The sequence below is a fragment of the Bacidia gigantensis genome (genome assembly GCF_019456465.1).
Source record: "Bacidia gigantensis strain McMullin 20006 chromosome Unknown contig_132, whole genome shotgun sequence".
NCBI classification, from domain to species: Eukaryota; Fungi; Ascomycota; class Lecanoromycetes; order Lecanorales; family Ramalinaceae; genus Bacidia; species Bacidia gigantensis.
The window spans coordinates 498,613-514,391 of record NW_025408592.1 but is presented as its reverse complement, the minus strand read 5'-3'; the positions used below and the strand labels follow the sequence as shown (position 1 = coordinate 514,391).

The window sequence follows — 15,779 nt, the reverse complement described above, 5'->3', positions numbered from 1 at the left end:
GGAAAAGGCGTTCTTCATTTCCGGCAAATACCCCTGGGACTCACGATCGGAGTTTGCAACTATCCAGCATTTTATTTCTTCTAATCATCGTAATCTGTCGCAAGTAAGGAAGCATGTGGTATGGGGCGATCGCGAGACCTTGTACGAAATCTGAAGCGAAGAAGGGTTGATGGGAAAGCTTGAGTTCAATGTCCCTTTCTGTATGGCCAAGATGTTATGGAGAGAAAGTTGGAGAGCGTGGAATCTGTTGAATCTGGATCGATCGCTATGGTAGATCATGTCTTTCTTTTTGTTGCAAAGCTTCTTTTTGATATGCGACCTCTGGATACATTGTATCGAATGTTGCATAATAAGAAGAACTTTTTGTTCTGTGCTTACAATGTGAAGCTCCTCCCTTGCAAAATCCAGACCGATGCTTGAGAAAGCACTGCCAAGCTTTCTCCACGACCGCATCTCTACGACGAGCATCTTCTTCTCACTCCGATCCCTTGCGTGCATTTTGTCTTTTCGCTCAATCTGCGACGATCTTCTACACTCCGCTTCGTTGAATCGTTCTTTCCGCAAGACACAATATGACCGCTTCACTAACCAATGGTGACGCCTCTGATGACGATGTAAAAGCCCAAAGATTTTTCATGTATCCGGTCGTAGCTCACGATATCCGCGAAGGACTTCATTATCGATATTGATACCATTCAAGCACATGGTAATTTGAAAGCTCCATGGATGGTTGTGCCCGCTGACGCTACCTAGGTGTAGGAGCAGCCGACATCACCAAACTCAAGGCAAACGGCTTCTACACCATTGCTGTAATTCGCACTGCCCTCGAATAACATTCTTTATGGTTGACACCCTCAGTCTGTCCATGGTGCTACTCGCAAGACTCTTCTCAAGATCAAAGGATTCAGTGAAGTCAAGTTTGAGAAGGTCAAGGAGGCTATTGCCAAGTGCCAGGTAAGGCCTGCCTGCTATGTGCATCACCCGATTTCAGATTCCACTCTTTTGACCGCGGGAAATGAAATTGTGTCGTGAAGCCAACAATCTCTGGTTTCATCACCGCAAGCGAGCTGGGCCATCAGCGTAAGCGGGTTTGTAAGATCTCAACCGGCAGCAAGCAGTTAGATTCAATCTTGGGCGGGTACATCGCATCAGGGCCAAAATATTAATGAAGAAACGTGCTGATAGGAGTCAGTGGCTTTCAAAGCATGAGCATAAACGAGGTTCCTACAGCCCACCTTAATATTTGTGAAACCGATGCTAATTTCAGAGAAGGTGTATGGGGAACTCAGTAAGTACCTCGATAACGCGATTCGCCCGCTACATTCTCAGGTTTCTAGGATGTGGCAAGACGCAGCTGTCCTATACGATGTCCGTGATCGCTCAAGTCAGTAGGCCTGAGACATGGCAAACCTATGCTAATCGAGTCGCAGCTCCCAAAAGTAGGATACTCGCAAGCAGGAGTTAGTATCAGGCTGACGATCAAAGGACATGGGAGGTGCTGAAGGCAACGTGGCATACATAGGTACATGCTGAGAATACGCAGAGGGGCATCATGTTACTGATGCTGACTACAAAAGTATGCAGATACCGAAGGTACATTCAGGCCAGAGAGGTACTTCAGTCCTCATTCATCTTTGACACATCACTCATGTATGGCTTCAGGATAGGTCAGATTGCAGAACGCTTCGGCAGTAGGTCCTCCCTCCCTCCTTGTTCTCTCCCAGCCTGACATGAGGAAGTGGATCCCGAACAAGCACAGGAAAATATCGCGTATGCCCGCGCACTCAACAGCGAAGTACATTTATCCCATATATCTCCTGACTCTCTGTCCAAATAAGAATTCCTGTCTAATAGTACACTTGGTAGCATCAACTTGAATTGCTCAACATCCTTTCCGCCACCTTTCACTCAAATCAGTATCGTCTCCTCATCATCGACAGCAAAATGGCCTGCTTTCGCGTCGACTATTGCGGTCGTGGAGAGCTCGCCGATCGCCAACAGAAATTGAATCAATTCTTGAGTCGCTTGACGCATATGGCTGAGGAGTTCAATATCTGTGTTCTCATGGTCGGTACTAGACATTCACTTTCCTTGCAAGCTCTCTCACCAGCAGTGAACAATGTCATCTTAATCCATCCATCGGGGCTAATATGTCAACAATATAGACGAACCAAGTCCAGTCCGACCCAGGAGCAAGTGCTCTCTTCACGGGCGCTGACGGTCGTAAACCCGTCGGAGGACATATCCTCGCTCATGCTTCGACCACGAGAGTGCTGCTGAGGAAAGGACGAGGTGATGAGAGAGTCGCCAAGATACAGGAATCACCAGGTATGGTTGAATATTGTTTGATGACAGTCATGAAGAGTGGAGATTGATGATCGTGACAGATTGCCCGGAGCGAGAGGCCACTTACGTGATTACGAATGGTGGGATCAGTGATCCAGAAAAGATATAATTCTGGGAAGGTGATAAGATTTCCTCCGAGAACTAGCACGGTAAAGAGCTTTGGCTGAGGGTCAGCTATATTTATTATGTTGCCTTCATTGAAGCTATCTATGCTTTGACTATCCTGCAACAGCTCGTCCTGTCTCGGAGTATTCCACTTTTCAGCATAGCTTCTAGCCAGGTAGACAAATCAAACATTTTGTTAGTACCGCGCTCACACAGATTTTTCATAATGGTCCAGCATTCTCACCTCATCAGCAACATATGCTTGAATCCTTCCATAGAGTGTTCTGTTTCCTACCACCATAATACCAGATAAAAATGCACTCACCGAACGGGCTAAAAACATCATCCCTTCACCCTCCAGTGTTGTCATCTACATCATCTGACCACTCAAACAAGTTTACCACAGACAAAACCTCATCCCGACCACAATGCCCCTTTCCTTGAACCACCCTCCACGCCTGGTTGGCACATTCCTTACGACTCCCGCTTCCGCAAAGCCAACCCTGCACCCCTCGTCCAGCTCTCCCGGATCAAAGTCCTGGTCTAGCGGCTTATTCTCTGCATACTTCGTAGCGTTGACATTTGTCTGGCGTCTCTGCTTCTTGTCGTCCTTGCTGAGGTCAGGCCCTTGGATGACGCCTTCTGATTCAGGAGCCAGCGCTGAAGTGAAGTTTTCGATTTCTTCTAGGCTAATTGTCGCCGGAACTGGTTCGCTCAGGGGTTCTTCTGAGGGATGAGACTGCATCGATGGCGAGTTTCCGTGATAGGTAGGGGGCGGTGGTGTCAGGGTCCTTGTCTTCCGTGCACGCTTTGTTGAGGGCTTTGAGGTCCGCGCAAAGCTACGACGGGTGGTGCGAGGTTTTCGCTTTGGTGTGGGAGAGGCCAGTGTAATTTTCACCCATTTCGAGGGTCTTTCCGGACTCAGCTTTGGCACCAAAGAGCATGAAGGAATTTCAGGAGTGGATGGTGGCGGAGTAGTAAGAGCTGAAGATGTTGGTGATGGAATTGCCGTCGTAGCAAAAGGATCCGTGCTCGCTTGAAAAGACGGCGTGCGAGTGAGAGGTGCAGATCCACCTGGGGAGGGATGAGTAAGTTGTAGTATCCCGGGTAAATAAGAAGCGCTGTTCTGAGCAGCCCAAGCCGCTAAAGCTGGGTCGATCGGAGGCGATGTCAAACATGTTTGAGGCATGGAGAGATTGAGTAGGGCGTTAGCTGCTTGTGACGTTGGGCTTTGATGAAAAGAAAGCTGGCCATTGAAGTTGATATTGTTAGATAGCTGTGATGGCGCTTCAAACGAGAGCTTATCTTGGCCGATTGAATATGCAGTCCTGCTGCCTCTGTAGGCATCTGCACTCTTCGTATCCGAATTAGGAGCCTGAACATAGTTCTCTAGGTCGTCCTGACTGGACCACTCGCACATGTCCACGTCCTGAGTTGGCTGATCATGTAGCTCAGCGAACGCTGCCTCCTTGATTGAAGAATTTTCGGCTCCTATGTGATTAAGTAAATGTTGCATGCCATTTTCGTCGTCGTCATTCATAAGTGTATTGTCTTCTCCTACCGATGATTTGGACTGACGTCTGCTTACCTTTCGGCTTGAGCGCGCCGTTGCTCGCGGCGTAAACGTCGGCGTTCCCAATCTTTGCTCGATGTATTTATCAGTGCTCTGCTTCTGATGATCTGTTGCTTGCCAACCAACAGGCAATAACGGTTGTTGAAAGCCAATCAACCGGGGTGCTGTTGGCCCTGCCACATAAGGCGTTTCGGGTCCCAGTCTGGAGCCTTCTCCGTAAACAATCATCACGTCAATGATGGCAAGCCGGTTGCCATCGTGATCATTGAGTGAATTCACTTCATCAGGTACAGGAACTTGGGCAAGGCCGTCTAAATACTCTCCAGAGACTGAGCGCTCGCCATCTTGAGTGATCCCATATTTCCTGATCTCATTGCGAAGCAAGGATGAAATGGTGGTCCAACGGTCGCTGCCCTTTCCGGACTGCATATTAACATTGCCGTGTGTGTCAGACGAGAATGCTCGCAAAACCCATGGCTTTTCGACCATGAGATGGATATTTTGGCCAGTGAATCGGGAAATCTGACCTACACCCCTTGCACCTGCGTTACGAAATCGAGCGCCGACCACAGAGGAATCAAAGAGCTTTCCATTGAAGAATACGTCAATCTGAACGAAGTTAGTACAGAGAAAATGTTTAGTTCCGAAGATTTGATTCATCGTACCCTCAAGTCGGCAAATTTGACACCGCTGGTATCTTCGTTGGTGATTGGGTAGAATGTCTTTCGAGAAAGAAAGACGTTCAGGCAGAGCGCGGCATTTTGAGGAGCTTCGCTCTCAGGGGCAGCGCTATACGAACATTCTTTCTGCAGTTCTATGAACCCTCCCAAGGGTGAGCTTAGGATTTGTTCAGACCGGGAGGACGCTTACGCTTGAATTGTTCGCTTGAAAGGTTCTCAATGGTTTGCGAGTCTTGAAAGCGCTTCCTTGATTGGTCTTCACTCACAGCACTCTCCGTGAGCTGTTTTAGAGTTTCTAGTCTTGCTGGCTTGATAACTCGTCTAGGCTCCTGGAAATAACCCTCACCAGCACGAACGAGCAGGAAGGGCACGTCTCTGTCATTGCCCACCCATCGGAAATGACTGCCCGTGGACTGGTCTTCGATGGCGTCCTCAGCAAGCGTTCCAGCTACTGAGGCTTGAGCGATTACGTCTGCAGTTCTCTTCGTGTTCCGAGTAGTCTCTGGGCATTGATTATGGGCGGGTACTGTAGTCGAGGTTTCGCGCAGATCGGCAGTAGACAGCTGTACAGTAATGCCGCCTGAATAGAACGTTGGCATTTTGAAGGTGCGGTGGGTATTTGGAGAAGCCGCTGTTGAATCATTTTGGGAGTGTTGACGTTCAAACACGCGTGGCACTAGCAATCGACCGTCACCACCCCATGATGAAGTTTTGCACATCAGACAATAGACCACCAAATTGTCAAAACTTCACATATACACACGTAGAATTATCAATTGAGGCCTCGGGCATAATCTTGCCTTCACCCAAAAGGACCTGACTCAGATACATCTAAAATCGATCCAAGCTCCGTGACGGTCCGCTCATAGACTCTTGCAATTTCCATCTCCCACCTATCATCCTCGTCTTCTATGCTCAAGTCTTGCATCGTCATATCATCATCGAAGTCATCATCTGTCATTGCATCGTAGTCTGTACCCGATTCATTACCGCCGTCGGTCACACTCTCGCCTTTCCCTGCAGCTTCAACAATAGCAACACGGGTCCTTTCCACGATGGATTTCAACCTGATGCTTTCGGTAATGCTTGGCCTGCCTCTCTTGCCTCTAATTCCAGGTAGCTGCTCCCCAGTCTCCACATTCACACCACGCAGCAATGAAGAAAATGCAGCGTCAAGTCTTTTCAGCAAGAGAAATGTGGCTCGTGGAGAAAACTGAAATGGAGACAGGGCATTAGTTGTCGTGAGTGCAATGGTCAAGAAGTATGGTATCTGTAGTGAAGCTAGGTACCCTTCATTAGTCTATGGCTTTATTCGTCGACCTATTGGGTTCGGTATGCTTACGAGTGCCTGATACCCAAACAACATCAATCACCGCATTCAAGTCTCTTGCCATCTCCGCGAAACCATTGTAGCCCTTCATCTCCGTGTCACCAATCGGAATTCCTTCCTTGTCTCCATCCTCATTCCCAAGCTTCGCGCTGAATCGCTTCTCGTATCTTCTAGATACGTTGAGCAGTTTGTTGTCTACGTAGTCAATCAAGCCACTCTGCTTGTGACCACCGGGCTTGAGCGGTGAATCTCTAGATCGGGGTAGTAGCGATTGAGGAGCTACATCAGATGCAGCTGACGAAGGGGGTGGAGACGGAAGTGTGGACTGTGAGAAGCCACCAGCAACTGGCACTCCTGCCATTAAAATCACCGACTAACCCAGGAAGTCATGTCTTTCTTCCTGGAGGAGCCGATTATGTTGGCTAACGCCAATTCAAGCACAGACATGACATAAATTGGCATGCCTTACCTTCAATACGTTGTCCGACTATGGGGCTAAACATTAGCGGGTAGCTTTGGTCATATAAGCGCAACCTACAGACTAGGTGGTTGGGCAGTCAACGCTTTTAGCCATCGTTTGCCGACCGCCTAATCAAATAAAGAGGTTGAATCCGATTTAGCTCGAACAACACAATCTTTTATATCACATCTCAACCTCCCTCCCAAGCGCTTGACTACCGTTCAAGCTCCTGATTTGTGTTTGTGTCATCAATACACAGCTCTATCTGCGCTTTCCGATCGTCCAGCAAATTTTACAACCCTCCGATTCACCTGAGATAGCACGCAAGATTTGACATACAGAAGCCCAGAACGTATGGCCGCCGCAGCGACCCCACCCACCTTCAAGCTTGTGCTTGTCGGTGACGGTGGTACAGGGAAGGTATGTTCGTGAATCCTCCCCGCAACGCCGACGCTCTTGCGCTTCAAGCTACTGCTCCCCGCCTCTTAACGCCCCACCACACCCGTCGTCAACTGTACACAGCAGGAGCTAACATTACCCTTGCAGACCACCTTCGTCAAACGACACTTGACAGGAGAGTTCGAGAAGAAGTACATCGCAACCTTGGGTGTCGAAGTCCACCCTCTGGGTTTTACAACAGTACGCCCTCCCCCATCCCCCAACGACCTGATGACTAACAAATGAAAAGAACCTCGGGCCTATCCAATTCGACGTCTGGGACACAGCAGGACAAGAGAAATTCGGTGGTCTACGAGATGGTTACTACATCAACGGGCAGTGCGGGATCATCATGTTTGACGTCACATCGCGCATCACCTACAAGAATGTGCCCAACTGGCACCGCGATCTAGTCCGCGTGTGCGAGAACATCCCCATCGTGCTCACGGGTAACAAGGTGGATGTGAAGGAGCGCAAGGTCAAGGCCAAGACAATCACCTTCCACCGCAAGAAGAATCTGCAGTACTACGATATCTCCGCCAAGTCGAACTACAACTTTGAGAAACCGTTCTTGTGGCTGGCGAGGAAGCTTGTTGGGAACTCGGCTTTGGTGAGTATAATATATAGCAGAATGGGTCCGAGATAGATGTCTGACGAGAGCTGTAGGAATTCGTCGCAAGTCCCGCCCTAGCGCCCCCTGAGATGAAGGTCGATCACGCCCTTCTCGAGCAGTATAACAAGGAGATGGAGGATGCAGCCAACCAGCCACTGCCTGATGAGGAGGATCCAGATCTATAGAGGGATGTTGACATGAAATACGGTATGATGAAGCGAGAGTCTGAGACGGGGAAAGAGGGTCGTCATGGGATTGAACAGGAATATCCTTGCAGTCTTTGGGCTCTTGTTCATGGGCGCTCAAGACTACATGGAATCAGAGTGTCGTTCGATGACGAAGTAGGATGTTGACCCAACGGTGGCTACGACATACGGGTGTAGGTAGATTTCTTAAATTAGAATGTCTGCAAGTATCCATGAACATTCTGTATCCGGGTCCCTTCGTTGCGCATACATTGGATTTCATGACATTGCTGCATGGAATGAGATCGTACAATGACCTGATCGGAGCCATCTCTTTTACAGCAGCTAAAGATTTGTCCGTTGCAAAGTCCTCCCTCTCATGTTGTATGATTTCAACGAAGTCGCAAAAATGATAAGCCAGGAGAAGCCGAGATTCAGCGGCGAATTTGGTGCAAAGAGAGAATATAGTATCTCAATTTGTGCTTTGATATATGTTATTGTACAATGAAGCAATGCATGCTATATTGTCATCCCGCTAAATATATGAACGAGCAAGTATGTAAGCCTCCTGGGGTATCCATCACCTTCCATGTCCGGGTCAACAGCCAATTGTATGTACAGCATTTATAGCTGTGCTTGATACAGTGCGAAAACAAAATCGAGAAAGGAAACTTGAATGGGCGCCAAGGCCGTGTAATTGTGTCATCAGAGCTATTGTCGTCGGTGGAGGAAGGTTTCGTCAAGATATCGGTGCAGATGAGCATTTCCGGGCTCTAGTCTCGAACCAGAGGAACATCCTGAAGACATATTAGTGCGTTCATGGTGGGCCAGAGACAAGCAAACTTACAAAAAGGAAAGCCAAGTCCTGCGTACTCAACCGACTGATCCTTTGCGAGGCATTCTCATCAAGGGCGCTTTCAATGAGATCACGCTTCTTCTCCTGTAGTGTGAGAATTCTGTCTTCTACTGTGCCTTTGACTTGTATGCGATGAACATAGACTGGGTTTTGTTGACCAATGCGGTGAGCACGGTCAATTGCTTGCTCCTCGATATACTAGGAATATGTAAGCGTGATCCAATTGAATCAGCTTCACGGATAGTCTTACCGGGTTCCAAAACGGCTCGAAGATAATGACCTGCGATGCAGCCGCTAGATTCAGGCCAGAATTTCCAGCTTTGAGAGACGTCAGTAAGATTTTGCAATCCTTCTTGTCAGTAAAGTCTTCGACGGCTCGATTGCGCTCATCCGCTTTCATACTTCCATCGTATCGTCGATAGGTCCAACCTTCCCGATTGATTGGGATCTCCAAGAGATCCAGCAACGACGTAAATAGACTAAAGATAATGGTTTTCTCTGGCGGTCTGTTTTCTGAGTCGGCCTCGCTTTGCAGATTGCGCAATATGTCCATGCTCTGCTCGATCTTAGCACTGGTCTCCCATTCCTTCTCTAGCCTTCTGAGGTATCGGCGTTTGGCTTTTGCATTCTTCATGCTATCCTTTTTCAGCGATGCTAAGGTCTTCCTTGGTCGTTTCTCTTTCGCCTTCCCTTTGCCTTTATATTTGGTTGGGTTCTCACGTTTTTGGGCCTTTCTGAACGAAACCCCCTCATGCCCATCTTCGTCGTCTGCTACTATAAAGTCTCTCAAGTTGCCATTCGCATCTACGTCGTCATCTGTGTCGTCTTCACTATCACTGCTGGTATCAGATGAAGCATCCGAATCATTTCGTTCCTCCTTGAGCTCCTCAAGCATGCTTTCATTTTGTGGCATATGGACTTGTTTGAAGGTACGGTGGTCAATGATCTTCGATACCTCAATCTTCCCACGACAATTGGGGCATGCCGCCTCACGATTACCGCGTTCTCCAAAGTCTCCACCAGCGATAGCGTTGGTAGGATCCGTGATTTTAGCGAAGCACTCAGAACAAGCGTTGTGTCCGCAAGGGATGAATATAGTGGTATTCTCGGAAACGTCCATACAGATTGGGCAGAGTCCTACTTCATCGTTCTCAGTCTGTTCTTTGAGCCGAGCGACTACGTCATCTGCGAGGGACTTCGCAAGCTTTGCCATTTGATCGCCAGTAAGCTCGCTGTCAAAGGCTTTCTCTGCAAAGTCCTTGATCAAGTTCGGATGGCAACAAGCTTGGCGCAGCCGTAAAAGCAGGACAAGGATGTTCGAATAGTGGCGGCCAATAGTACCTGCTTTGAGATATTTGTTGAATTGTAGTTGGGTCCGATTTTCGAGGGCCTGGTAGAATGACTGTTCGTCTTCGCTGAACTCAGCCTGTACGGCCTCTGTATGACGTGGCGGTAATCTCAGGATTGGCTTGCCATCAATCATAGACTTCTTCGTCCGGCGCATAAGAATGGCCTTCAGTAAGACCTGGAGCTTCTCCATTGCTTGCTTCTTAGCACGTGGGCTGTTGCTCTTGAGTGGCTTCGAAAAGTTGTCGCTGAAGTACTTCCACTCTTTCCACGGCGCGATCCGAACAAAATGGACTAAGGAGAACAATTCATCTACTGAGTTCATCATGGGGGTGCCTGTCATACAGAATCTTGTCTGTGCCTTCAGCGCAAAGGCAGCCTTGGCAGCTCGTGTACCTTTATTCTTGATGCACTGTGCCTCATCGATGATTACACGATACCACAGGCTCGCATCGCTCAACAAGCTGAGAGAGTCGTCTTTTGAAGTAGGCCGCCAGTTTGGGTTCGCCTTCTTCTTCATTGCAATGCCCTCATACCGCTTGTATTCGCTCGTCAACGTACCAAAAGTAGTCAGAACGACGTCAGATCTTCTTAGCGTATCCCATGACGCCAGGCGGGTATTACCATGGAATATGAACGTCTTTAGACTATGCTCTGGACCGGGTTTGAGCTTCAAACGAATCTCACGTTCCCACTGCTTCAGCAAAGCGACTGGGCAGATGATAAGCGTCGTTTTACACAATGGATTGGAGGATCTACGAGAGACCATCAATGACAAGGCTTGGATGGTTTTACCAAGCCCCATGTCGTCGGCCAGAATGCCTCCCTTTTGCTCACCCTCCTCCATCTTCCGTAGCCATGCGAGGCCAAGCTTTTGATGTTCCATCAAAGGGTACGTCATTGCCTCTGGAGTCCCTTCTCGGTTTTCAGGAGGCAGGTTTTCATCTGGACGGATGTTCTCCAGTAACGCCTTTATTTCAGCTTTCGTCCGAGTTGGATCGGATGCTACATAATTGACACGATCGACAAGGCTTTGATAAGCTTCGGGGTCCGATGGGTTGATGCCATGTCGAGATATCGCATTGTTAGCGATTGCTGTTGGCGAGAATGAGAATTCGCCGATCCCGTTAGAAAGGTCGACGAAAGGAACATTCTGTGCAGCGTTGTTGATTCCGTTACCGTAGACAGAGCCTCCTCCCATGCCGACAACCGCCTGAGCCCTATTGTAAAGGTTTTGAACATCTTCGTAGAAAGTGTGGCCGAAGTGAGTCGCATGTTTAGCAAGTCCATTAAATGCCGCGAAACCAGAAGCACTGTCGTCATCGAGATCGATGACTTCGTTTGTGTGATGTGGCGTGTCATTTCTCAACAAATCTTGGAAGAGCGGATCTGAATCAAGGCTGATGGGATGGTTACTGTCACATCCTATCCCGGTAGCAGAGCCCATCGGCGAACTAGGATCACTCGATAGGTTGATGAATTCTGCGTTTGCCGATCGACTAGGGCCCGCGTCCTCCGTCTTGACTCGCTGAGGAGAAGCTATAGGTAAAGCTCCACGTCGGTAGGAATTAGCATCGGGTGCCTCTGGGCTTAGCTCGGTCTTAACAGGTTGGTGGAAATATGTCGGGTGCTCTCTCTTTACATAATTCGTGTTAGGACTAGAATCGAGAGCGGAGGACGGATCCGACGAAAGCTCCAGGAATTCACTGTTGCCGTTAAACCTTGATTGTTTCGAAGACCCAAATGCATTTCCCATCATATTTCCAGATTCAAGGTGATTATCACCATCGAATTGTCTTTGAATAGCTCTAGCCAGCGCTTCATCTTGACGAACCAGCTCCGCCCGCTTCTCCTGTAAAAGGTGTTCTTCGTGCATCTCAGCCATCATCTCTTTTGGATTTCCGCCCAGAATTTGAAACATGTCTTCGGTATAATCGTAGGAGTCCAAATTAGCGGGACTAGTGTTGGTGGTAGTAGGAGCCGTTGGGTGATGCTCACTGTTGGATTCCTCGTCAAATATATGGCTTGCCTTCTGCCTTTTGCGGGGAAGGGCTTGGTCGATGTCTGGACTGGACATCGACGTTATATTGGTCGACCATCCGTTAGACTCTTGTGGAGACTCAGGAAGAGCCTGACGAGGTTCCGTTGGCTCATCATTCCAGGCACCCGGCATATCTACACCATACCCAGTACCCCTGATCAGACCATCCGAGGCAAAGTGGCCATCTAATCCATTTGTAAAGGCATGAGACGTGGGGTAGCCGGAGTTCGGGAAAGATGCGTCACTCGACTGTGGCCGTCCTGTAGGATGACTATGCACGTTGTTGCCATTCCAAGGTTGACCTGCCAACTGCTGATACTGGGCGATTTCTTGTGGACCCAACATATCATACGTTGATCTCTGTATCTCTCTAATCTCTTTCTCAAGAAAGCCAATATCGAAGTCTGCAATGTCTTTCTGTTGTTGATAGTCGTCACGAGTAGAGTCTAAAGTGTGCAACTTTAATCTCGCAGCGGCAAGACGTCCATGAAGATCAGGTACTGTATCTTCTGGCGAGGAGGCGTACATCGTCGGGGAACAGAGAGTGACAAGGCTGAAGGTGAAGCGACCAATTTATGGTGGCGAAGTACAGCCAATGACCGGCAAGGACTAGAAGTGTTTAGTCAAGGAGAGTGTCGAGCGAAATTACGTTGGAAAGGTGTCGAAGACCAGAGCAGCATTGTGTGAGGGAGGAGAAAAGTGTTCAGACAGCGATGCACTGGTGACAAGGCTGGCGTGGGTTGCTTTTCAACGATTTGCGCCTTCCGACATGCCCACCGGTACCCTTGAGAATGTCTGATATGCTCGGTGAGCCGTCTCACAAGACGACGTGGCAGCGTAGCAAAAGTCGTACAATGCGATGAATCAAGCGAAGAAGCGGACTAAAGAAGTGAAGAAAAGCGCAGACAACAAAGGAGTGTAACTGTCGACAGATCTACGCTGGTAAACACTAACAGACAATAATAATGATGATGATGCTTTCAGCTTCTCTTAGAAGTCCCTAGCCTTGCCGGCAGCTCCCCGCGCCGGTCGTGCCTACCTTAGAGGCTCTAAGATGGCCCGCAATTAGGGCATCGATCTACCCAACAATTCCTCTCGTTGAAATTACCAACTCCAACCCAACAGGAAGCGAGACATCAGCTCCATGCCACGAGCAACAGACACCATCCTGCTACGTCCTCGTCTTGCTCCTCATGCTTGACTTGAGCTTGGAAGCACTTCGGTATTCCGTAACGCTCTGAAGCTTTAGCATCAGGCAATGAATTCGAAAGCCCGAAGCCGCCGTGCTATCCAAGCGACCCTTCACGACGAGTATTACTGATCAATGAACCAATCTCGCAGCAACCGAGCGGGATGCCCGCTTGTTCAACATACTGTGGCATGCCGTAGACAGCGCACCAAATCACTTGATGGAGAGCGGCCCAATCGCCTACCACAACATACAGCGCTTTGACAGACTTTTGTCAAACTCATTGCCGTCCGAAATCCGTGGAACTGCGGTCAGCCGAGCTTTCCGCTGGTGAACGTACTTGCCGTTGCAGGCCAAGCACAGCCATGTGAACCAGTATGACAGCCGAACGAATAAATCGAACACCTGCCCCCGTCTCTTTTTCGAGGAACCGAGCAACGACATTCGCAAGCAACTCTTCCATTTTACCCGCTGTCTATGGCTGTCATGTGAGTCATCTTCGGAGCTTCCTGTCGTTCATCTGTTCCGTTCTGGTAGGACAGCTTCAGCTTCAGCTTGCTCCTTGACCTCGTGTGGCATATGACCGCCCAAGCAGTTATACAGTACGGGATACGCCTGCTTCGAGGTAGGCCCTTCCTTCGTTTGCTTGTCGACCCTCCTAAGCCGCTTCGTCCGTACATTGCCCTTGGCTTTCCAAGCAGTGGATTGTTTTAGTACTAGAGAAGTTGAATGTAATACATGAAAGTCATGGTCTTTAGTAATCTTCCTGTCGGACTCGAAAATGTTCAGAAACGGCGATCTTTGCCTTGATCAGAGCTCAGGGAGTACTTGATCTTGGGTGAAAAGTCAAGGCCACGAATTCGAAGGGGAAAATATATTTCTGTCCAATCAATATAATTTTGCGAGGAAACCCACTTGCTGGAAATTATTCGCTCGAAGTCAGATCGTACTAAAAATCGTTCTTGCAATCACGGGAAATGTCAATTGCAAGTTGACTTTGCATTTCAAGAAGTCACTGCCAGTCCAAGCTTTGGAAAATCAATGCGGAAGATCTGCACCAACCTTTTCAAGCTTCGGACTCCCTTGGGATGGTGAAGTAGGTATGTCCTAACACAGAGAACGGGAGCTTGTACTCCTCCCACGATGGCGGTGCCCATGCCGGCTAATGGACGGTAGGGCTTTGTGATATTGCGATTCTCTGCTCGCAGGTACCAGCGCTTCGTGTTCAAATTGATGATGTTTTCTTCGATTAGATACTGCAGAAGAATGATAAGGCTGCACCAGCTTGCTCCTCGCTTGGTGATGCCTGCTCGATTTGATGAGCCGCAGGTCCTCGGGCTGATAACGTGCTCCTCGACTTGACGGCATTGAGTTGTCGTATGGTCCTTTGTACTTGCTCGATTTCGTCACTGCCGGACCTTGTTGATAGTAAGCCACGTCCTCGTATGTGGACTTCTCTGAAGCATTCCGTCTATCAGTGAATGATGTACGCTCATCAGCTGAGTCGTCTGAGTAACCCTCTCCAGGTTCGTATGACGTTCCGTCATCTACGAAGTCGATCGAAGGTGTCGACCTGAGTTCTGCTTCATTACGCCCGCGCATCCTCCGAGCTCCTCGCTTTGCCTTTTTCCGATAATATCTGTCCTCATGTTCCAAGGAGTCGTCTGGATCAGAGTCGTCGGATGGATGCACCAGATCAGAGTCCTCAGCATCGCTTGCTCTCACGAGGTCGTCCTCGATATTCCGTGCGTTTCTACCCCATAAGACCGTTTCGACGTCGTTCAGCCCATCGTAGCTCTTGTCGTACCTATGTTTCATACATGCTCCGTCACTTTCCGCAAGCAGAGGTCCGTAATTCTTGTGACGGAAAGGGCATTTCGCTTTTGGGTTGTTCTCAACGGTTCGACAAGGCACTGATTTGGACGGCTTGACTTTACAGCCACATTCTTGAAAGTGATGGATATGCGTTCGACACATTTTGTACGCTTTGTGCCTTCTTTAAGATGGGCCAGATTGGTGAAAGTTAAAAATTGAGTAAATGTTAGGCGGCGAAAACTTTGATAGCAGTTGGAAGGAGTAAAGAGAACAGAAGACAAGGGCAGCCCATTTATGAACGAGGTCTTCACTGCTCCTTCCTCCTTCGGTTGACTCAAACAAGGCAGTGAAAGCCCAATTGGAGTCTGAAACGCCATGCCAGGATGAGGCGGACGGGGCGCAGGCAGCGCCCATGATCTTCCACTAGACATTCACCTACCTCTCCTAAATTGCAGCTGCTAAAACGAACGGGCCTTCATTTACAATGCTGGGCTTTGGCTAAGGCATTGTGGCCTAAAGGTTTGATATCAGGCTGACACAAGGCTCACCCTTGCTTCACCGAAGTAGCGCGATTGACTAGACTAGCCACTTCAGATGCAGCCATGATCACGCCAATAGCACAAGAGAAGTGAGCAAGAGGTGATAGCATATGCGGCTGCCAGTTGGCGAGAGAATGGAGGTCGGCGCGGATTAGTCTCGATCATCGACAATCGGAAAATAATTCATCCCAAAAGCCTTGCGTACCAGGCAGCCTTACCACGCCTAGAGCTGCAAGCGTGCGCGCTAAGAGTGCCCAGCATT

The 15,779-nt window shown here is 48.9% G+C and overlaps 5 protein-coding genes across 5 annotated transcripts; 1 reads left to right on the top strand and 4 right to left on the bottom strand.

Annotated features, from left to right (window-relative positions):
• Positions 1–2,848: 2,848 nt before the first annotated feature.
• KY384_001429 (uncharacterized protein) lies at positions 2,849–5,303 on the bottom strand (the record flags this gene model as incomplete). The annotated part of the gene is made up of 3 exons (XM_044809959.1): positions 2,849–4,633; positions 4,690–4,838; positions 4,895–5,303. 3 exons carry the CDS (start codon positions 5,301–5,303, stop codon positions 2,849–2,851), a joined length of 2,343 nt encoding a protein of 780 aa, XP_044672971.1.
• Positions 5,304–5,506: 203 nt separating this feature from the next.
• Positions 5,507–6,481, bottom strand: KY384_001428 (uncharacterized protein; the record flags this gene model as incomplete). Its single annotated transcript, XM_044809958.1, has 3 exons — positions 5,507–5,985; positions 6,047–6,388; positions 6,409–6,481. 3 exons carry the CDS (start codon positions 6,479–6,481, stop codon positions 5,507–5,509), a joined length of 894 nt encoding a protein of 297 aa, XP_044672970.1.
• A 367-nt stretch (positions 6,482–6,848) lies between these two features.
• KY384_001427 (uncharacterized protein) lies at positions 6,849–7,730 on the top strand (the record flags this gene model as incomplete). Its single annotated transcript, XM_044809957.1, has 4 exons — positions 6,849–6,914; positions 7,041–7,133; positions 7,183–7,542; positions 7,599–7,730. 4 exons carry the CDS (start codon positions 6,849–6,851, stop codon positions 7,728–7,730), a joined length of 651 nt encoding a protein of 216 aa, XP_044672969.1.
• A 773-nt stretch (positions 7,731–8,503) lies between these two features.
• Positions 8,504–12,502, bottom strand: KY384_001426 (uncharacterized protein; the record flags this gene model as incomplete). Its single annotated transcript, XM_044809956.1, has 3 exons — positions 8,504–8,527; positions 8,578–8,784; positions 8,837–12,502. The coding sequence occupies 3 exons, from the start codon at positions 12,500–12,502 to the stop codon at positions 8,504–8,506; spliced, it is 3,897 nt and encodes a 1,298-aa protein (XP_044672968.1).
• Positions 12,503–13,679: 1,177 nt separating this feature from the next.
• Positions 13,680–14,981, bottom strand: KY384_001425 (uncharacterized protein; the record flags this gene model as incomplete). Its single annotated transcript, XM_044809955.1, has 2 exons — positions 13,680–13,968; positions 14,335–14,981. The coding sequence occupies 2 exons, from the start codon at positions 14,979–14,981 to the stop codon at positions 13,680–13,682; spliced, it is 936 nt and encodes a 311-aa protein (XP_044672967.1).
• Between the last annotated feature and the right edge of the window lie 798 nt (positions 14,982–15,779).